Raw genomic sequence first — 23,207 nt, forward strand, 5'->3', positions numbered from 1 at the left:
CCTCTCATATCAAATTTTTTATGGTCTCAACCTAGATGTCTTTCTGTGGGCAGAGCTAACAGTCATATACAGTATATTATAGGTCACATTACACTTGTGTTTGTAATATTAAGGTTTCTTGAATTAGCAATAATCCACTGCCACAATAATCCAAATTAATCAACAATAGGTCTAATTTTTATTAATCACTTAATAAATTGCTAGTGTTATTTATAAAGCAGTAGCACATTTCTAATTAGAGGCCTATAAAATACACTAAACTTCATGAATTAATCAGAAGTAATCCATTCTTCTTACTGTCGTCTGCCCCACTAGTATAACTTCTTTTTGATGCAATAACACTGTTTGCCAATTATATTCTTATGAACAGGAATTATGTGTACCTGTTAATCATCCCCATCCTACCTGTCGGCGGACATCACTCACTGCATGACAGTGGAGCTCAACAATTTTGACCTAATCGTGCTGAAGCTTGAAGCTTATTTTATTCTTATATCCTACATTTATCTTAAGTGTATTCGTGGTGAAGACAGGTCATTTTAATTCTCTTCAGATGAGACTGAACATTCAGCTTTGGGGCCCCCTGGTGGCTTGGGGGGGGGGGGCCCTATGCATTTGCATAGTCTGCATAGTAGAAACTGCTCTGGTGATAACTCATCTAATGTAGTAACTTTTTTGTATAGCACTTTTAAAAACAAGGCTTGACATTTGCAAAAGTGAACAGAAGAACAAAATATTAAATTATAATAATAAATCAGTTATCTTGCCTCTCATTTGGGGTTACATTTCCGTTAAATCTGCATTTCAGGACCTGACTGCAATGGAAACTAACCAGCCTCAAAATAACAAAAAAGTTTTCTTTGTATGAACAAGACAAAGAGCATGCTAGGATTTATTTAATAGTTTAAATATTTCCATTTATTAAACAGCCTTTAACTTGAATACCTTAAGCATAGACTATTATACTTCACGTCGTTACATCATGCTGCTCGTTATAAAGTTGCTGCTAAAAGAGTTGAGGGTCATCTAGGCATAAAAGTGAATTTCCAACCCTGCAGTGTAACCTTTGTAGCTAGTGTGCAGAAGAGAGAAAATCCTTTGGCCTGATTGGATATTGAAAAATGAATAAGATTATGCTTAGCTTTTGAGTCTTTTAATAAAATGTATCATAAGAACAGAGATAGAGATAAGGCAATTGAAAACAACCAGCATTTAAAGTTAGCAGGAGGCCATTTTTCTGTTCCAAAAAATATAACTATCCATCTCATTATTTTATCATCATTTGCTGTCACTTCTAACGTGGCTAGGTTGTGACACGTTTTCTGTTTGGTGTCTTAAACACTTCTCTGTACCGCAGGAAAAGAACATCTCCAACTAAGGATGAGCACTTGACAGGAGTGAAGGATTCACTACTGGCCCACTTCTCAGATCCTGTGGAGTTAAGGAGAATCAACTTTCAGACACAAGGCATGGAATTGCACAAATACACACATGCATCCTACTCTTTAACAGTGGTGGACTAATCTAATCTAATCTCAGCATTCACGTTTGTAACACTCAACCAAAACTTGACATTTATGTGCTCATACTATGGTCCGAAAGCTCTGGCAGGAAGGCAGCAGCCATTACTGTAAATGAAGCTCAGCACTATTTCATACAGGACACGGTGTTCAGCTCCCACAGCCAATCAAAGCTCTTTCTCACAACACAGCAGTCTATTTAAATTTAACATACTTCTCACTAATCCCTGCTTGTACCACAGTGCTGCTGCTGGCAAAGCTTAACCTCCTCCACCCCAGCCTCCTCCTTTATAGCATAAAGCTTGTTGCTCCCTCATATTGAGATTCATGAACTAATTTCATTGTATTCAGTTCACATTATCATTAATGTAGTCATTCATATGGGAGTATCTAGCCATGCACACATATTGATTTTGTCGGTTCAGTTTTTGTTGTGTCATAAAGAAACATTTATCCTGTAGGGAAATTGAGTGTGACTGTTGATGAGATTGATGAGGGAAAGATGGTGATAAAACCTTGAGAAGTTTTCTGACTTTTATCTGGTTAAACTTGAGTTCTTCTCCTCCACATGCAGCTCTCTCTCTGTCCTTCATGGATCATCTGCTGCTCAGCTGAGAAAACTTAATACAGGGAAAATGCCCTGATGTTTGGGAATGTGCTCGAGGCTTTTTTCTTGCTGTGGTAATATTTAGGTCAGATATTCAGCCATGTCAGGTGTAGCTAATTTAGCCGAGATCAGCCACTGTGTCCCCACAAACTATACATTTCAAACCAGTTGCACCATTAAAGAATTGGGCCAGAATAGGCCTGAATAGGCCCCACTATAGCCAAACGCCATCTGTGAGATGTGTGGTTTTTTTGTTGTTTTTTTTCAATAAAATATCCCCTGCCTCTGGTTTTTCAACTCTTTACACCCTGATATGTGTGGGTGTGTGTGTGTGTGTGTGGGGGTGTGTGTGTGTGTGTGTAGGGATTTCTTCACTGAGTGCTTATTATTTCAGTAGGGTATAAGTATCTTGTGTTAACTTCAAATTTAGAGACTTAGGGTGCCATTAGCAAGCTTGCATTTGGGAGTGCAATAATGAGTGAAGACCCAGAAAATGGCATCATCATTTTTGTCCATGCCAGTTTTTTTTAAACGATTCTGTTGAACCAAAATTCAAAAGTAAGGCCTCGTTTTTATTAGTTAATTTTCAGTGTTTTTTTTAACTTATTACTTTTGTCAATTTCAAGTTATTTCAGTGATCATTGTTGGTTTTTCTTTCTTGAACGGAAGCGTACCAACAATTTTTATCACGTTTTTACAGTGTGTTGTAAGATGCACTCACTACTCCATCTTTTCCTGCAGGGATGAGGGAACACCCGCCTATTTCTATTAGTGACCTTGCAGACCACGTAGAAGGGCTGAAGGCAAATGATGGCCTGCGCTTCTGTCAAGAGTACGAGGTAACTCATAAAGCAGACTGCTTTTTTCAATTAAAGTCACAGTATTATGTTTTGGTAACAATATTCTTATAGTAGAGCTACCTTGGTGGTATTTTAATGTTAGAGAATGGTATCTAAAGCAGATGACCTCAGACACTGTATATTCAAGAGGTGAAAGTGTAAAGATTGCTCATGGATTACATCATTGCTGTTCCTGTGGATCTAGGCGGGATCATGATTATGTAGAGATAGCTGAGCATCTGTTATGTGCTCAGGTCCCAGGTTGGGGTTCTGCAAACTGTTGGGTAGGGGCTTGATCTGCTCACCACCATATTCAAGGGAGGTTGGCAGGAGTGGGGTGGGCCTCACTGGGTGGCCAATTAGGAAAGTAGAATGTCCTCTGGGTACCTTAGGGGGTCTTCATGGAGCAGATCTTGGTTGTGCAATTATCTCTCTGCTGCTCCTGTAGGATATGCTTAGCCTGGGATTGCAACATCTTTCAGGGCCTTTCCACATGTTGTGGCTAGTGCCTTGAAGTTGCGTATTTGGTTGTACAGGTTGTAAGGTCCAGGATGGGGTGGATTGCAGTGTAAACATTTGGCTTCGATTTCTGCATTTACTATGGGCAGGGTGAAAGTCCTATATTAAAAGCAAAGTTGAGATGATTACCTTTGTATACAAACAGAGTACAGTATAATCAAGTAATACAGGCAGAATCTCGTTGTCTTCTGGCATTTTGAGTTTTTTCCTGAGGATTTGTGTCAGGTTAGCATGATGGTTTGTTTGCCCCTTACTGTGTTCCAGAATGAGCTGAGCAAACAAGATCTATCTTTTTTTGTTGTTGTTGAAAAAGTAGAAAGCATATTTTTGTTGCTCTTTTTCTTTATAGATAAATTGGTATCTACGGGTCATTTGTGTCTTCTATCTTGCTTTTCTCATGTAAACTTTTCTCTCTCTTTTTATCTCTCTACCTGGCACCTTTTGGAATCCCTGTCTTCTATTTGCCTCCTCTCTTTTCTCAGTCTGTTGATCCAGGACAGCAGTTCACCTGGGAGCACTCGAACCTAGAGGTGAACAAGCCAAAGAACCGCTATGCAAATGTTACTGCCTACGACCACTCAAGGGTCATCCTTGCTGCTGTGGACGGTAAGAGGCATATACAGAATTTAGACAGTGAAAATCCGACCTCTGTTAATAAGCCTTTCTGTTTTGGGATTCACTTATGTTTAATTTTATACTTAAGTATCTCTGTCTTGACCCTTGAAACAGGAGTCCCAGGGAGTGACTACATCAATGCTAACTACATTGATGGCTACAGGAAACAGAATGCTTACATTGCCACACAGGGGCCACTGCAAGAGACGCTGAGTGACTTCTGGAGAATGGTCTGGGAACAGAGGACCTGCACGATTGTAATGATGACCAAGTTAGAAGAGAAGTCACGGGTGAGCATTTGGTGTTGATTAAAAGTTCAACTAAGGCAAAACGCAAACAACAACTGACACTAAAACATGCAAATGAAAAAATAGGAGTAGGGAGTACTGTGACTGAACAATCTGAACTTGCAGACTTGTCCTGGAGGTAGTGTATGCCTGCACAGCCCATGGTGCATGTGTCCATATTTTCCTTTTTTTCTGTGCAACTGGCTATTTTCAGTCATTGTGAATGAGGAGCAAGTGCATACAAAAGCAAAAGGCACTTTTTATTCAGAGACAGTCTAGTGGTTCCACAAGACAGGGAGCATTATATCTGGACAAGCTATACTTGAGGATTTGTTCTGGGAAAGAAGCTGCTGCTGACATTGTAACTGGTGTGATGCCTGTCTGAGAGTCTAAGCTTCCCAACATAGTTTTAAAGAGCTGTCTCTCCTCCTCTTTACTCATCATCTTAATGTTAATCTCTCCTTTGCAGTCAGTTGTGACACTGACAAGAAGATATATGCCTCTCAGACACTACACCTTTGAATCTAGTTATACTGCTCTGTGTGACAGGATGTTTGGCAGACGTCTGTGATGGTGTGCATATCACAAAAATACAATTAAACAATCAAACTTCAGAGTTGGTTGACCACAAAGCCACAATTTACTGCAGAAGGGATTTTCTTTAAGATGTATGTGCAAATTTCCCTGCTCTGACATGCCAGTGGGCTGTCAGGGTTTTGCCATCCAAGTACACCCCAAGAGTCCTTATATCACTGAACATGCAGACTCCATGATAGATGTAATGTATTGTGTGGCTGTAAGCACTTTTTATATATATATATAAAAATATATGTATAGGGAGCGGGAACATGGGAGAAAGATGCTCAGTACAGCAGGTTTGTGTGGGGCCACTCTTAGCCTAGCCTGCAGCCTGGCTTGTTTACTGCCCTGCTTCCACCTCTTGCACAACGCTGTCTCTGCCTCCTTCTCGCCGGCTGTAGGTGTTGTGCTGCTCTCCGTCCTCCTCCTGTCAGTCTCCAAGCACCCCGTTCTCCAGATAATCTCAATTGGTAAAGATGTACACTCTGTGGGCTGTCGGTTCTGGTGTAAGTGTAGGGCTTTGTTTTGCTGCTAGTGATGGAGCGCCAGGCCGCTGCATTCGTACGCACCACCCAACGCTACCTCAGTAGGTAGCATTCAGTAGTTTTCTGTTGATCAGGCAGTGTTCAGCTGCAGTTACTGGTAGTTGTTAGCTTTTAAGCTTGCCAGGAGTTGTAGTTGAAACTGAGGTCTTCTTTTTCACCTAATCAGGCACACTCTCTTTACATTTAAGCATTTTATTGCAAAATGGATATACTCTGCTTAAAAGATGTTCCCTGGGTTAGTCAAGCAGCATGCTTTGACTTTCCAGGAGTGCATGGCTAGAATCCTCCATATAGATGACTACATTAATGACAATGTGTACTGAATACAATGAAATTAGTTCAAAAGTAATGAGTCCGTATTGGCATGAATCTCAATATGAGGGAGCAACGAGTTTTATGCTATAAAAGAGGAGGCTGGGGTGGAGGAGGTTAAGCTTTGTCAGCAGCGGCACCATGGTGAAAGCAGGGATTAGTGAGAAGTGCGTCATATTTAAACAGACAGCTGTGTTGAGAGAAAGAGCTGTGATTGGTTGTGGGAGGTGGGAGGCAATAACTGGGATCAGCTTGACACTACCGTGTCCTGTATGAACTAACGCTGAGCTTCATTTAATGGCTGCTGCCTTCCTGTCAGAACTTTTTCCCAGCACTTCAAGAAACACCTAACATCCCTAAATACATGGACACTTCAACATTCATAAACGCTTGCTGGTTGTCTACTGGGATTGGGCAGTTTTCATTTTTTAGTACCCTCACCTTATTTTTTACCAGGCTATATATTTTTACTGCCAGGTGTTTTAAAGTCACATTATGCAGGCATTTGTCGGCGTGCACACACAAGCAGAGCACACCTCCACCAGCATTTCAATTAATCCTTTATCAAAATGCTTTGGGTATGAAAATAACTGCTTATAGGGCAAGGTTTGCAGGAGTCCTGGAAGTGGTTTACAGTTGAGGATTTGCTCTTACTTAATGAGTAAACTGAGCCACATCAGGACAGAGGAGCAAACAAAGTTCCTCTCTTTTTCCTCTCCATCTATTGCACGTACGTCTCACTCTTTTCTTCTCTCTTTCTTCCCCTCCTCTCTGACTTAAGATGAGAAATGATAATCAACTGTTATCATACAGGATCTGGCAATGGGAAGGAATGTTCTGTGTGCTTTAAAACAGATGAATAGTGGCCTTTGTTCTTATTTATTGTTCTTCACCACATACTGCTCTCATCTTAATAGCTTGACTTATTTTTATTTAGAGTGTATGTTGTAACATAAAAAAACTAAAAATACTTGCTTCCTCCTTAATTGTATGCAATTTTAGCAGGCAGTAATCCAGAGGAGACATGATTTATTGATGTAATATTGTAATTTATACAAGAATTTATACAAGAGCCCTGCTTGGACTCTTCTTCATCCCGCTCCTACCACTCCCGCCTGCACCCACAGAGATTCTGACAATCCATATTAAATATTTAGAATAACAGACAGTGTGTTTAGGAATGGCAGTATTATTGTGTTCACTTAAGCACCACCTTGATCAAGTTCCCTCACTGAATGAGGGAAAACTCCTGATTTAACTGATTTAACTCCTTGTCATGGCTTGGTAGGACATTGTCAAAGTAATATTTTCTTACCTTATTTACATATGGTTAATTTTAAAAAGGTGTGTTTCCCCCAAAATAACTGCATATGAGCTTAATATCTCTGCACACCAGTGTGTGTCAGTGGTGAATGGCCTACAACACAATAAAGGGAGCATTAAGCTGTGCCTTTTGACTTATTTACAACTTTTAATGGACACACAATTTATTGTGGAGCTTTAAAAAGGCACCACACAGAGACGACACGCATTCAGTCATGTTTACGCAGCACCACCAACTACAACTGACAAATAACAGCAAATAAACCATTTATAGTAAGACATGGGGCTTAAATCCAAAGGCCGGAGCTCATGCCAGTGCCCCCTAGAGTTTGTGGCTCCACCAGCATTTGCCTATACTGTCTGTGCTTAGGGCTGGCTCTACCTCACCACCGGCACAGGTGGCCAGACTCAGTGAGGAGGGTTTCCTATCCTGCTTTTGGCCTCACCGGTTCTTTGAATTTATGAATAAATTATGATGGAGTCTAACACTGTGTCCTAACTTTAAGCTAAGAGAGTGAGCATCAGCAACCAAATCAGCTGGGTTACACTGTTTTTAATTGTAGTGTCCTAACAGCATGCGAAGCAGCAAAAGGCAGCACCCTGCTTCCTGTTCCTGTTTTCCTCCTGGTCACTCTCACTGTGATGGTCAAGGATATAAGTAGATTCAGGAGTGCGGGACAAGAATATTTCTTGGGTTTTTATTTGCTCTATTTATTTAACCTTTATTTAATCATGTAAGTCCCATTGAGATCAATGATCTCTCTTTCTGGGGAGACCTGACCAAGAATGGCTCATCAGAGCTTGTGAGCTTTCTTTATAAAGTGGAGATAGTTGTTTATTAATAAAATCCTTGTCCATTATTGAAATGTTATGTTCTGACCATGTCAACATGGAGGCAAAACTATTTTGTATTTTTGATCGTTCGGCAAGAATAGTTATTGCTGATTTTTGTTATTGAACTCAGCTGGTCTCCAGTGATTCACACTGTTGATTTTTTTTTTATTTTTTAAAGTGTGCTGTATGAGGCCATCAGTTATCTCTCAGTGGTTCTATTCTCTATACAAGCATGAATGTTTGTGTGTTTGCAGGTAAAATGTGACCAGTATTGGCCTACTCGGGGCATACAGACATACGGGATGATTCAGGTGACTACGCTTGACACGGTGGAGCTGGCAACTTACATCTTGCGTACATTTGCCCTCTACAAGGTGAGCCACTGATTTTTTTTTGTGCTTAAAATAAAAGCACAATAACATCTCTCCAAAATTTCAAAGAAAGTTTCTTTTTGATGTTTTATTCATATACCAAAAGTGTTTATACAAATAATGTGGTTCCTGGAACCACTACTTCTCAAAACACTAATGAATTAATCTAATCCAAAATGTCATTTAATGGAAGAAAATAAATGTTCTGTTGAAGTTATATTTAGATTTATAAACATCTGTGAAATCATAACAGTAATCAAAGTGGCAACATTTTTTGAAAAAATCCAAATTTCCATAAAATTTCCATAAAAATCTCATTTGATACATTAGGTGTTTTTGGTAACTGATAATCCACTTGAGGGCATTTTAATCACTTATCAGATTGTATTCAGAAGTTTTTTTAGTTGTTTATGATCATATTGATAAAGTAGAGGTATCATGAAAAGTACGTATCAAATATGATACAACAGGCATTAACTGGTTAACTTAATCACCACTAAGACTGAGAAATTTCACATTTTTTAAGCAAATAGGAAAATTATTGTACAAAAAACACAAATACAAAACTTTTTTAAGCATCTTAATTCACCAGCAGACTGTGATGTATTTACAACAACTATAATAATAATTATGATAATCGTATTAATAACAATAAGTGGCCATAATGATAAAATGCAAATTATTTAAATTGTTATTGTTATTGTTTTTTTGTTGTTGCTATTATTATAAGTAGTAGTATTATTATAAATAAATTATAACTAATATAAATACAATTTAAACACTTGTTTTAAGAATCATTATTATTCGATTATTTTTGTAATAACAATAATATTTATTGTTGTTGTTATTATTAATATCAGTAGTAGTAGTAGTAGTAGTATCACTAATAATATTGGTGGGGTTTTTGCTGTTGTTATAATCAGTAGTATTGTTATTAATAATCATAAATCAAAATTAATATAAATAAAATAAAAATACATATTTCTATGAATTATTGTTGTATATTTTTGTAATCATTCTTATTATTTTTGTTGGTGTTATTATAAATAATAGTAGTATAAAAGTAGTATATCAGTAATAATAATAATTGGTGTTCTTGTTGCTGTTATTGTTATATTTATTTAAGCACAACCTCCACAGATAACATCCTTTCCTACTTCATATTCTCTGTATGTTAATTGGTTAGCTGACCACTGAACTTGCAGATTGAAGCTGGTTATTCTCCAGTTTGTTTCTGGGGTTGCAGCTTTGATATGTCCAGTTAATTTTGGAACTTGTTTTTTTTTTTTTTGGAAGTTATTGTTTGTTTGTTTGTTTTTTTCTTAATTGATTTATAATCATTAAATACACTTGTCAGTGTTGAACCCCTGTCTCTACATGGGAAAATGTATGTATTTGTGTCTGTGCTTTAACAGAACGGGTCGAGTGAAAAGAGAGAGGTACGACAGTTCCAGTTTCTTGCTTGGCCTGACCATGGAGTGCCTGAGTATCCCACCACAACTATTGCCTTTGTACGCAGGATCAAAGCCTGTAATCCTCCAGATGCTGGCCCCATGGTAGTCCACTGCAGGTAAATCACCTCTTACACCAAGAGGTAGTCCTCAGTTTGCTTCAATGTAAGTGCCAGAAATACCATAGACAAAAACAAGGCTTGAGCATTAAATTACATGAATGCCAATTTTTGTATAAAACTCTGGAGTTCTTCTTGTTGTTACGACAAGGCCATGCCTGTTTGCATCTTCAGTGTGTCTACTGAGCATGCAGCTGCTGCCTGGTGTACGGTCTGAAGCTAATGATAAACTCTTTGCAGTAAAGAAAGCTTCCTTCTAGCAGGAAGGAAAAATTAATAGGTCCTAATAGAGCTTGAAAGTGGGATAGAGAAAGGGGCAGAAAATAGAGAGGGACAGAGACAGACAAAGGAATACAGAGAAAAATGCTCACGGACAATAAATAAATCTTATTTGGAAAATGTGCATAAAGATACAACCAAAGAATAACCTTTAAAGCCTTTGTTACTGCTGAGTTGTTGAACACAACATGGACTGCTGTCCACTCAGTATAAATGAATATGCAGAAAAAAAACCTTGGTGTGACACAGCTGATATTTTTATGACATTGGTTAACAAATTGAAGAAACAATTGTAAATACAGGGCTTAACAAATTTATTAGACCACCTGTCATATTTGTCTCAAAGACCATCCAGGATCATGCAGTGCTTTAATGTGGACTCTTTCATTTTCAGTGAGCTCTCTACGTTTTACCATTTTGAACAGGAATGAGGGATTTCAAACTGAATTCACCTTTTTATACCCAAATTAGAGCCGGCTCACAGGGCTTCTCTGAGAAGTCAGAAATTAATCAAGCATAACATTCAACCACTAAAACTCATTTTTCTCTGACATATTAATCAAGAAATTTTAATGTGCTTTACTATTTTTTCAGGTTTTTTGTAAATCAGTCAATTTGGAATTTCATGGAAAACAATAATAATTATATTTTAACATTAAAAATATCATTTGGGTTAAAGAGCTTCTACATATTGGTGTATTAACCATTGCAGAAACATAAGAAATTATTTTGGTAATTACCAATGCTGTTAATTTAGGGCAGCTGTGGCATAAACCTTGCTTTGGTTAGGGTTAGGGTGGTCTAATGAATTTGTTAAGCACTGTATAAATTTTTGTTTGTATTATTTTTCTCTTTCCGTCAGTGCCGGTGTGGGTCGTACTGGTTGCTTCATTGTGATCGACGCCATGCTGGAGAGAATAAAGCATGAGAAGTCAGTGGATATCTACGGTCACGTAACTTGTATAAGAGCTCAAAGGAATTACATGGTCCAGACGGAGGAGCAGTACATATTCATCCATGAAGTTCTGCTGGAAGCTGCAACATGTGGCATGACAGATATCCCTGCCCGAAATCTCTATCTCCATATTCAGAAACTCACCCAGATTCCTCCTGGAGAGACGGTCAGCGCCTTGGAACTAGAGTTTAAGGTACATACCCTTTTAAGAAGTTTTCTTTGCTAATTATCAGTTTTTCCGTATGTTTGTTTAGACAGACTGCAGAAACAATACTGGCTAGGTTGCTTTAAACATATTTGAGGGCTAAAGCATAGATCTTAAATTCTACCTGTTCACTTCAAAATAGCAAAAAAAAATAAAAAATTTGGGATCAGATTCATGGAAAAGAAACTTTGGATGAATCAAGACTCAACTTACCAATTAGAACTAACAGCATATCAATTAGCACTTCAGCATAACAGAACTAACAATTGCTAAAAAAGCAATTTCAACAAAATTGACCCATAAAGAATTACAGAGTTAATCCGTGAAATACATGGTCCAAATCAAACTGCCATGTTAATAGCATCTGTTTGCTCTTTTTAAATTAAGTGGTGCAAAACAACACAAGACTAGTGAGAAAACCACAGACAATGCATCCAAGAAAGATGCAACAATACCAAGATGACAGTTGTTTTTCAGCTCTGTCTCTTTTTCTCTCAGTTATAAAGAAAAACCAGAGTCATGAGCTCAGTGTAGTTTTTGCTCATAGTGCGAGTTTGAAAGCGAAGACCGTCTCCTCGTCAGCATTTTGGAGGACTTATGGTGCATTACATTTAATCTCCGAAATTCCAAGCCATCAGTCATCAAATTATGTGCCTTAGCTCAGGACTCGACTTTAAAAGTGTCTTTAGAAGTATGTGTTAATCAGGGGACGCGACAGAATGGGGGACGGGAAGGGAGGCAAACTTAAGTAAAAGGTGCAACATTTTTGGATTTTATACAAAATCTGTACATGTTTATGATTTTTTTATGACACCAGTTTCAAACCTGTACACCCAAGAAGTCTTCAGAGAGGTATCAAGGACAATTGGAGCAACGATGTAGCTTGCAATTGGAGGCAGACTCATGCTTGTTACTATTTCATGCAACAGTTCTCTAGATTTCCTCCACAGGGTTATAACTGGCAAAACTTGTCAGGTTTAACTGCTGGATCCACAAAACTGAACCTAGAATGCTAAAAGCCACATTAAATGCATAGGTTCATGACCTGGGTCCAACATACAAATGCCTACTTTCAATAGTTTACAAGGTGACAGGTATGAGACATGCTCAACTTGATAAAATAGAAACTGCTTGTTGCAGCTTGTTATTTTCTAGCCCCCCATACAGTTACGCTGAATTTGACATAATTGTATATGCCATTCCTTTGTCCCTTTAATACATGGAATATGCATTGAATACATAGAACTTTCCCAAAAGCTGAAAAAAGTACCACAGACACATCTAATGCAAAGATAAAGTTATCTGAACAAACAACAGTGTGAATAGTACACCTCAATCTTTAACCTGCTCCTCTTTTTGCTTTTGTGTCAAAGCTTTTTCCTCTTGGATTCACTTGTCAGATTATGACTGATTTCTTTTTTTTTTTTTTTTCCAGATAACCTTTTTTTTTAATTATAGTGCATTTTTGCATTGTGAACGAGAAGCAGATCAAGACAACATTCAACAGCTGAAGACTGATTTAGCAATGCACTTCTAATAGCATTCTTTCTGTCTCCACAGAAACTATCCAATTCTCATGTACATACCTCAAGATTCATCAGTGCCAACCTACCGTGTAACAAATTCAAGAACCGTCTGGTGAACATCTTGCCTTTTGAGTCCAACCGTGTCAGTCTGCAGCCAATCAGAGGGATGGAGGGGTCAGACTACATCAATGCAAGCTTTGTTGATGGATATAGGTGAGTCTGCAAAATTACCTTTAGAATATGAACCATGGGAAAAAAGAAAGAGGAGGATACAAACAAACATGTAGGGACAACAGTAAAAGAGGACTGGTTTAGCAGTTGCAACTTTGAAAAATGTGGAGATGGGCTTTTTCTTTGGCAGCTGACATAGACCCTAGTAATTTATTTATTTATTTAACCTTTATTTAACCAGGATTTATTCCCATTGAGATACAAAAAGCTCTTTTACAAGGGAGTCCTGGCCAAGACAGCAGCATGATAAGTTTCACATATATGACATTAGAACAGGACATAGAACATAGGTTACATCAATCAACAAATCAGCAGCTTTCAGCAGAAAACCATGTGCACACACTGGTCAAATGTTCCCTAATTCTAGTTTTGAAATCTCCTAAACTAACACAGCGCTCAAGTTTAAGATGACCCTGTAACTCATCAACTGTAATTCATTAATAGATAAGCCATGATCTAATCCTGTGAGTCAACGATTGACTTAATAGATACGCTGTAAAGATCATCTGATTACTTCTATAGCTAGTGCTTAGTGTTCTCATGCATTCAAATGATTGTGTAGCATGAGGCTGCATAGCGAAAGTGAAAAAAGTGAAGGTGGTCTGATTACTTCCTGAATGCACTGCATATCTGGACAAAGTCATAACTGTTTGCTTAGAATTGAAAGAATTCTCTCTGCATATCTTTACAGATGTATGCAACGCCATCTTGATATTATTAAAAATATCAATAACACCAGAGCTTTTACTCTAGTTAGTCTTTTTTTTTTTTAAACATTTTAAATAAAATACAATATTAAGGGACTTATAACTAACATTTCCCATACTGCTTTTGACCTCTATTAATGCCATGGTATGGTAGTTTTATGTTTCTCATGTTAAAGGATGCTCATCCACACACAGGTAACAGAATTCACTTCCTCACAATAACAAGCCCCGATATGGCAATGTGTTTGCCAGCAAAGGCAAGGAAGAAGGCTGCTGTAGTTCAGGGGATATAATGGGTTGTCTGCTCTTTGAGGGATTAGCAGCTCCATCCCTGGCTGCTGCAATCTGCACGTAGAGGAGCCTTGAGTAAGAAAGTGAATCTTAGGTTGCTACTAGAGGATGGCCACCAGTTTATGTGTGTGAAGTGAGAATAGATTCTGATGAACAGATTTGCATTTCTTTTTTCCCCCTTGACTGTTAGTCAACATTCAATGTTCACCGGAAATATACAATCAAATCCTGGGTAAAAACAATCAAAGCAACAGCATTGTTTGTTGTTTAAAGCTCATATTAGTAAAATAAAATTAGATCAGCATATGCTATGTTTTTAATACAGTAAAATTGAACTCTATTTCAGAACAGTAGCTAAGACAAACATTCTCTGCTCTAATTTGAAGGCAACAGAAAGCATACATCGCCACTCAGGGACCCTTACCCGAGACCACCGAGGACTTCTGGAGAATGCTGTGGGAACAAAACTCCACAATTGTAGTCATGCTCACCAAACTACGCGAAATGGGACGGGTAAAACATCACACTGTGTAATGTTGTATAATTTAGAATTAAAGACCATTCTCTTAGATGACCACACCACTGAAAATAAGCAGAAGAATAAATTAGCTATTTTTATTTTGCCGGACATCATGGGTAAGTAAATTTGTGTGCATAGCACTTCCAAATTCTGACATGTGTGAACTGAAAGTGTATAATAGGCTGCAATACTTTGTTTTTTAAAGGACATATCCTGATATCCTTTCAGACATTTTCCGAAGCTCTTATTTTGAACATGTATTTATAGCCTACTTACTTTGCAAGTTGCATGATGGTGCAGGGGTTAGTGCTGTTGCCTCACAGTAAGAAGGTTCCTGGTTTGCTTCCCGGTCAGGGCCTTTTTATGCATAGTTTGCATGTTCTCCCCTTGCATGCGTGGGTTCTCACTGGGTACTCAGTCTTCCTCTCACCACCCAAAACATGCTCATTAGGTTAAATGGTGACTCTAAATCGGCTATAGGTGCGAGTATGAGTGTGTCTGGTTATTTGTCTCTGTGTGTCAGCCCTGTCATTGACTGCAGACCAGTCCAGGGTAGAGCGACCAGATGTCCTGCTTTGTGTGTGACAGTCCTGCATTTTCATTACTTTTCACACCCCGTTGTGGTTGACAGGCTCCAGTTTTCAAGTGCATGTTTTGAAATCTGGCATTCAGCAAATGGCTGTGGAGAAAGCAGCCAGGGCTTATCAGGGGCTTTGGTGGGCCGGTTAAGGGTGCATCCACCACCAACAACAAACAGCATGAAGAAACATGGAGGAAAGCAAAATGCAATGACAGCAAAGAAAAGGAGATGCAGTTATTATAAGGAATGGGAAACTATTTATCCATGGGTGGGACTAGTGCAAGGTGATCCAGAGAGTTTTCTTCTTAAGTTTGAGTAATTTTCTGTTTCACATGGAGGTGAATTAAACTCGAAACAACATGGAAAATGCGAGACCCACAAAAAGTGTGTCTCTCAAAGGGAGGCTTTCCAGTCTATGGATGTGTTCCTAGCCTACTTCAATACATATTCTACATGAATATGTGGTTCAGTATATTGTTCTACAAGAAAAGTCAAATAACTTTAATGTTATGATGTTTGGAGTTGTGCTGGGGTTGTGTTATTTCTGTCTGTTATGACAGGCAAGCCATAACCTTGTTTAAAGCACTTTAATGCACACTGGGGAAGTTGCATTTATTTGAAATATATTTGTTATTTTAGACTACCTCAATGTGTTGGTTTCCCACATTGTTCCACACAAATTTAGTCTTTGTCCCACATCTAGAGGGTTGGGATCTGGTCACCGTAGTCCGGGGTGTACCCTGCCTCCCCCCTAATGACAGCCAGATGAGGCTCCCATCCCCTGTGACCCTGAACGGGATAAGCAGTGTAGATAATGGATGGATGTTTTTTAAAATGTGAGCTTTGTACTGACAATCAGAAAGGGGGAAAGAAGGCATTTTTTCCATATTCTGAAATGAGATGTCAACAGCAGAGTAATAGTGCCAAATGCATTGTGGTGTGTCAGAAGTCATTAAGCTCAGGATATGATATAAATGTCCTGAGAGTCATACTCTTTGAGTATCTCACACTGATTTCCCATTTCAAAGAAGATATTTATAAAACCCTTCAATTCTCTAGGAGAAGTGTCATCAGTACTGGCCTGCCGACCGTTCTGCACGCTACCAGTATTTTGTTGTGGACCCCATGGCTGAGTACAACATGCCTCAGTACATCCTGAGAGAGTTCAAAGTCACAGATGCAAGGGTAAGTTTCTCAATGCATGTAGTACCAGAGATGTAGCCTTTTCTGAACTTAACTTCATATGCAGGATTTAGACTACGTACTTATCACACTCATGAGGCTTTATAACATCTGTCTCATTTTTCCTGTTTGCTTGTTAGGATGGTCAGTCAAGAACAATCAGGCAGTTTCAGTTCACTGATTGGCCAGAGCAAGGAGTGCCTAAAACAGGAGAGGGTTTCATCGACTTCATTGGCCAAGTTCATAAAACTAAAGAGCAATTTGGACAAGATGGACCCATCACTGTGCACTGCAGGTAATAAGTGTGTTTAAGTGTGGTTGTAGTAACTTGCTTTGGTACGTGGGCTGCAGCGGCTCTAGAAAAAATTTCATGGGGTGGCACAAAGGTGGAAGGACATTTTAAGGGGGGTGGCACCCCATGGTTGAGTGTATATGTAGATTTAATCCCAGTCATATCAATCGATATTTACTTGGAGAGCCTCCAGATCAAGGTATGTTAACTCAAGAAGTTAGGCTTCTTTATTGTGGCCCATAAATGAAGCTGTTAATCAAACTATATAAGATGACAGAGAATAATTAAATGAACTTCAAGCAAATAACTGAGTTATGCTTACACTGTTGGACCAACAGGGGGCACAAAATCTATGCAAAGGCTGCTACAATAAGGGAATTGATTTCAGATAGGTTTCACTGTTTGTCAGAGTTAACATGGGTTATTCCTTTTGAGTATCGATTATCAATCCAACTTAAACGCAACAATCAGTTTATTTACAAATTATATTCATGTACATCCATTATAAATGACCTATTTTCATCATATCTTCATGCATATCAGTAAAAGTGATCAAAGCACAGAGACCACAGTCTTTGATTTAGGACTTTTTGTGATCACAGTACTCACACTGAGGAAAAATGAATCTTGGGGCTATCATATAAAGAAAAATGTCCATGAGAGAAAGAATAATGCGTCTTTGGACTGTGAGGACTCCAGCCATGAATGATCACCCTTAATGATCCTGAGGAAACTCTCCAGTTTTGGCTGAGTTGGCCTCTCACACCTGGATTCAGATGGTATTTGTGTATTTTTGTGAATTTGGTGAGAAATTTGGGGGATTTTCTTGAAAATCTCATAAATGTTTATAGATTTTTAAAAAGAATTTTATTCAAATCTTTGGGACAACGTTCACAAAGTTTTACTGAAACATTTGGGGGGAATAATTGTGGAATTTTCAAAATGGGATTTTACTTATAGCATAGCCCCCACCAACTGTCTGATATACATCTGAAACGATCAAAAACCTGCTCAGCAATTAGCTGTTTCTGCAGAAACAAGTCATCCAAATCATGTCCAATCAATTTGTTTACCACAGCTGGACTCTAATCACGGTGTACAAACATCTCAGCTACAATAAAGAGAAATATGAGGAACCTGAACTAAATTTCAATTGTTGTTGCAAAGGGTCTGAATACTTATGTCAATGTAAGATTTCCGTATTTTTTTTTAATACATTTGCAAAAAATTCTAAATTTCTGTTTTTACTTTGTCATGATGGGATACTGAGTGTAGATTTATGAGAATAAAAATACATTTAAATGACTCTTGAAATTGGAAACAGTGAAGGGCATCTGAATACTTTCTGAATGCACTTTCAGTGATGAATTTTGACTTGAAGTCCAATAACATTTGTGTCCAACAGTGCTGGTGTTGGGCGTACTGGTGTGTTCATCTCTTTGAGCATTGTCCTGGAGAGGATGAGGTTTGAAGGCGTGGTTGATGTCTTCCAAGCAGTCAGGACTTTACGAACCCAGAGGCTGGCCATGGTACAGACCGAGGTATGAAATACACATTAACCTTTAGCTTGTGACACTTGCAACAATGAAACAAACCCAAACAATCACTGTCCTGCAACTGGATAAGGCTACTATTCTATTACTAGTAAATGCAGGGACAAATTAAATAGCCTGCAAGTCTACAAATGTATTATATCTATTTAATTGAAGAGACTGTGTTTATTAAATTTAGCTTTAATTCTGTTTTTTATGCAATTTTATTCAAATAAACTTTTTTAATTTCTTGTATATTTATTGCCTTGAGAACTCTCTTCCATGCTTTTACAGTGTTCACGATACAATAGTTATCTTCACTTTCACCTTTTTCTCACCAAAATGTTCAAGATTGGGCTGAGTTCATTTCTACAACCTCCCACTGTTTTTTTCTGTTTGATTCATCTGTGTCATTAAGTGTTTTATCTGAGCTGCATAGAAGTCCTTACTAGGTCTGACAATGCCAGTCCCCCTTTAGATTTATGTTGCTTTAAGTTTTTTTATTTCAGTCGTGCTTTTTTGTCATCTCATGCACATTTTCTAAGGGTGTTCTACCATTCCTCAAAATATGTTGGTTTTCTTTAGGTTAATAGATTTTTATTTAATTCATTTTTTTTAACTGACCCCTGTATTTTTCTTGTGTGTTCATGTCTCACTAGGAACAGTACCAACTATGTTACCGGGCAGCTCTGGAGTACCTTGGAAGCTTCGATCACTATGCAACATAACTTTACCAAGAAACACATTTTGAAAAGAGCTCTGTTTGTCCTGAGCTAAAATAATTTAGCTCAGTCTTTTCAGTCCCTGTGGCCTGATGAGATTGCCGTAAGAAAGACTGGCAAGAAAGTGAGCACTGCAGGAAGAAAAGTGGATCAGAGAAAACAAAGAGGGAACAGGACAACCCCCCTGCTGGCATTATGGCACAGACCCCCGTCCAAAACTTCTAAAAGAATCATTCCTTTCAGTGATTCTTTTAAATTCTTACCATATTTTCATCTCATTTACCAGATTGTTCTCCTCTGAGCAAAAACTATTTTTCTGCTGTTTTTTTGTTACTAAGCATTTGGGTATATAGAATTTATGACTAAATTAAATACTAATTCATTAATAAATTAATGACTCAAAGTCTTTATTTGTCTCAATAATTTTTTAAAAATGTGCTTGTCCTGTTTTCAAGGTCAGGTATTTGTATTTCCAACATGCTCAACATAATGGAGAGCATACACTCAAAACTAAGAGGGGTCTGGCTGCAGACCTCCACTGTCAGGTCTCCTTCACTGTCAGGCCTCCTCTACTGTCGGGCCTGGTGATGTGGCATCTGTTTTATGTGCTTAAGAGCATTTTTTTTTGTCTTTGAATAAAATTTAAGTACTATTGTATAGTATTTTTGATAAAGTGCTACAGTCTTTTCACTGTTCCTGTTTGCCAGTCCTTATTAATACAGTGGGCCGTGCCTTAACCTGTCATGTGATTAACCAGCCGCCTGAACCCAGCATTGACTGCACTACAGAGAAATAAGGTTCATCTTAACTAGTTGAGTTTAATGTCCAAACCAACTGAAATAGTTGCAGATATGACATTTTCACTTAGTTTGAAGTAGTTTTTATGCTGATTTACAGCTGATTACAGTGCTGACTCAGTCTAATGACTAAAAATCAGGTCTGCTGACTGCTGTTGATCCTCAAACAATGCCAAAGTCTATCAGAATCAAGGGTATGCTCTCTTACTTCTAGTACACTACACAGCTGCTCAAAACTCAGCTTCAGCTCAACGGAGAAGGGATGAAAATGGGAGAAAAACAGACTGATAGCTGCTTAAATTTGGGATATTTTGACCCAACAGAGATTTGCAGTCTCTTAAAGACACAGGTGACCCTTGTATTTATATGTGGTCACAAATCTACTTTGTCTGATATGATATGGACCTGATTCAAAGTACACAAAGTAGAGCCTGAAGGCACACATCAGCCCCGTTATCAGTGATGGACGTGAAATAGTGCTGGGAAATTAAATGCCATTTAGATTCAAAATACAGGAATATTGTGGGAAAGCCTAATTTTCAAAGGTTTCCTGAGCTTCTGTTCTCTCACTCTTTTTCAGTACACACAACCACAGTCATGGTGAAGACTGCTGACTTGACTAATGTCCAGAAGACAATCACTATCACCCTGCACTAGGACAGTTAGCCACAGAAGGGCATTGCCAAAAGGGCTAGCTGCTCTAAGAGTGCTGTATCAAAGTTTATTCATAGATGGTTGACTGGAAGGGGGAAAAGGTGCACAAGCAACAGGGATGAGCTCAGACTTCAGAGGACTGTCAAACAAAGCAGATTCAAGAACTTAGGGGGGCTTCACAAGGAGTGGACTGAGGCTGGAGTCCATGCATCAACAGCCACCACACAGGCTACCTAGAACTGTACTTAACTGTGATAACAAAAACTTAGGTAGGCCATTTAAAAAAAGAAGAAAGATGTCAAGAGGAACCAGCAGATGATAAAAGGTGCTACTCGTCAAATAAAACTGATCTGAAAATGTCCTCATGTTAAAAAATAAACTAATGGCAAATTCACAAAACTTAAATAAAAACGGGGCAAAAAAACATGTGACAAAAATAGGCAAAAAGCAGTCAACAGTGGCAGAACTGGGCAAAAAATAGGAAACAAGTGGTATTTAATGGCAATAGGTAAAAATAACACAGCATTTGTTAAAAAGAACATCATGCCAACAGTCAAACATGGTGGTGTCAGTGTGATGGTCTGGGGCTGCTTTGCTGCTTCAGGACCTGGACCACTTGCTGTGATTGGTAGAACCATGTATTCTGCTGTCTACCAGAAAATCTGAAGGCCAACGTCCGACCATCAGTTCATGCCCTCAAGCTCAAGCAGTCTTGGGTTATGCAGCAGGACAACGACCCGAAATACACCTGCAAGTCCACCTCTCAATGGCTCAAGAAAAACAAAATTAAGGTTTTGGAGTGGCCCAGTCAGGGTCCAGGCATAAATTCAACTGAGATGCTGTGGTGTGACCTTAAACGGCAATTCATGCTGAAAAACCCTCCAATATGGCTGAGTTAAAGCAGTTCTGTGAAGAAGAGTGGGCAAAATCCCTCCACAGTGACGCAAAATACTCATCACCCATTATCCCAAACGCTTGATTTCAGTTATTGCTGCCAAGGGTGGCACAACAAGTTATTAGGTTCAGGGGGCAATTACTTTTTTCACACAGGGCCAGATAGGTTTGGATTTTCTTCCCCCATTAAAAAATTAGATAATCATTCAAACACTGCATTTTCTATTTACTTGGGTTGTCTTTGTGAAATATAAAAGTTGGTTTGATGATCTGAAACATTTAAGTGTGATAAATCAGCAAAAAACTCAGGAATCAGAAAGGGGGCAAAATTTTTTCACACCACTGTACAGCAACCTTTTCTATGCAGTCAGTCAATCACCAGGGCCCTAAATTTCACCATTCCTCAGTAATCCCAGGGCACATTGCACAAAACTAGGATAAGGGATTAAGCCGGGATATCTTGGTTAACCTGGCTTAACTTATCCGTGATCCGGTTGCACAAAATCGGAATATGTTATGGCATAAGTTACCATGGAGATTTATTCTGTGGAGGTAGTCTGCTCCAGACCAGGCTAAGTTCCAGGATCTATTTAATCTCATCCCTTATCTCAGTCAGCAGTCACCACAAATGGAAACCAATAGTTATTCCACTGCCCACCACACAATGTTATCACATTCACATTCATTCATCATTTTAGATGAATGGATTATTTTAGATGATTTTGCAATCATTAGATAATTTACAGTTTCCCACAGACTATTTATGCCATATAAATATAAACACAGATCAAAGAGTAACATGAAGTTCCTTTATTGAATAAGGATAAATCAAAGCAAGTAAACCATCAGCTCCTTTCAGAACTAAAGTCACACAGTGACTCTACAAGATAGAAAGCACAGAATCACAGCATATTGTAGAACATAAGAATAAATACATATTCAAAGGTCTGTATATAATACACCCCACATGTCTGCACACTGAAATAAATGCATACATACACTCTAAAAAAATACTGCTCTTTACTTGATAAAATCAATGAAAAAATATTACAAAAATATTACAAAGATATTACACAAATTGCCAAAAATTAGTAAATGTAACTTGTAGTTTCAATTATGCCTACATAAATTGAGTTATTAGTATCAAATTAAATTGAGTAAATGTACCGAAAGTTTTTAGGTGGTAGAATTTTTTTGAGTAATAATTTCTAATAGCTTTATGTTGGGTAGTTTTCATTAAGATATGTGTTCTACATCAACTACAATCATCCCTTTTTTCTATCACATACTTTAATCTTGAATATTACTGTCTCCTAACATAGCCTGACTTATGTGACTTCAAACCACAATTAGTGAAAAGTGAACTTCATCATTTACAGTTTACCTTTCACTTTACAGCCTATCTACACTCTACAGGCAGAACTTATGTCCACTGTCACTGAGTTAGCGTCCTCATTCATGGTGCAAATGTGTCTAATGCTCAAAGGCATTTTGGGATAAAAAATAATTACAATGGCTGAGTACTGTTTACCTAAAACTTAAAATGTGTTCAACAACTCAGAAAAATAGAACTATAATAGCTATTTTGGATTTTTAGTTTAAAACAACTGATTTTTTGTAACAACCTCAAGCTGGTCGGCCTTACAGTGTGCTTAGTTGTTGCTTCTGTAACTGCTGCTTCTCTCGTTTTATAACTGTGGCGGTGTTTCTTTTTATGTGGTCCTTTACCTCCTCGTAAGCCTCCATGAGGATTTCTGCCTCCGACAGGGAAAAGTACGCGGCTCTCATTGTCATCGTGAATCGATGAAGCTGTGATCAATGTGCCACCTTTCCCTACTTGCAAAGCTTCACCCCTCAACCCCAGCCTCCTCCTTTATAGCTTAAAGCCCTGATCATCAACTGGCAGCCCGAGGGCCAAA

The 23,207-nt window shown here is 38.3% G+C and overlaps 1 protein-coding gene across 11 annotated transcripts in view; it reads left to right on the forward strand.

The window, feature by feature from the left end:
• Nucleotides 1–19,481, forward strand: part of LOC121512344 (receptor-type tyrosine-protein phosphatase F-like) — an 84,915-nt gene extending 65,434 nt beyond the window's left edge. For all 11 annotated transcript variants that reach the window (XM_041791565.1, XM_041791566.1, XM_041791567.1 and 8 more), the window contains 13 exons: nt 1,358–1,467; nt 2,869–2,966; nt 3,968–4,091; nt 4,215–4,390; nt 8,235–8,354; nt 9,767–9,921; nt 11,063–11,348; nt 12,921–13,099; nt 14,502–14,628; nt 16,275–16,400; nt 16,538–16,692; nt 18,095–18,230; nt 18,881–19,481. In XM_041791565.1, coding sequence (XP_041647499.1) covers nt 1,358–1,467; nt 2,869–2,966; nt 3,968–4,091; nt 4,215–4,390; nt 8,235–8,354; nt 9,767–9,921; nt 11,063–11,348; nt 12,921–13,099; nt 14,502–14,628; nt 16,275–16,400; nt 16,538–16,692; nt 18,095–18,230; nt 18,881–18,949 — 1,861 coding nt within the window. In that variant the 3' untranslated portion in view covers nt 18,950–19,481. The remainder of the gene's footprint in view (nt 1–1,357; nt 1,468–2,868; nt 2,967–3,967; nt 4,092–4,214; nt 4,391–8,234; nt 8,355–9,766; nt 9,922–11,062; nt 11,349–12,920; nt 13,100–14,501; nt 14,629–16,274; nt 16,401–16,537; nt 16,693–18,094; nt 18,231–18,880) is intronic.
• The last annotated feature ends 3,726 nt before the right edge of the window (nt 19,482–23,207 follow it).

This window comes from Cheilinus undulatus, linkage group 7 (genome assembly GCF_018320785.1).
Source record: "Cheilinus undulatus linkage group 7, ASM1832078v1, whole genome shotgun sequence".
NCBI classification, from domain to species: Eukaryota; Metazoa; Chordata; class Actinopteri; order Labriformes; family Labridae; genus Cheilinus; species Cheilinus undulatus.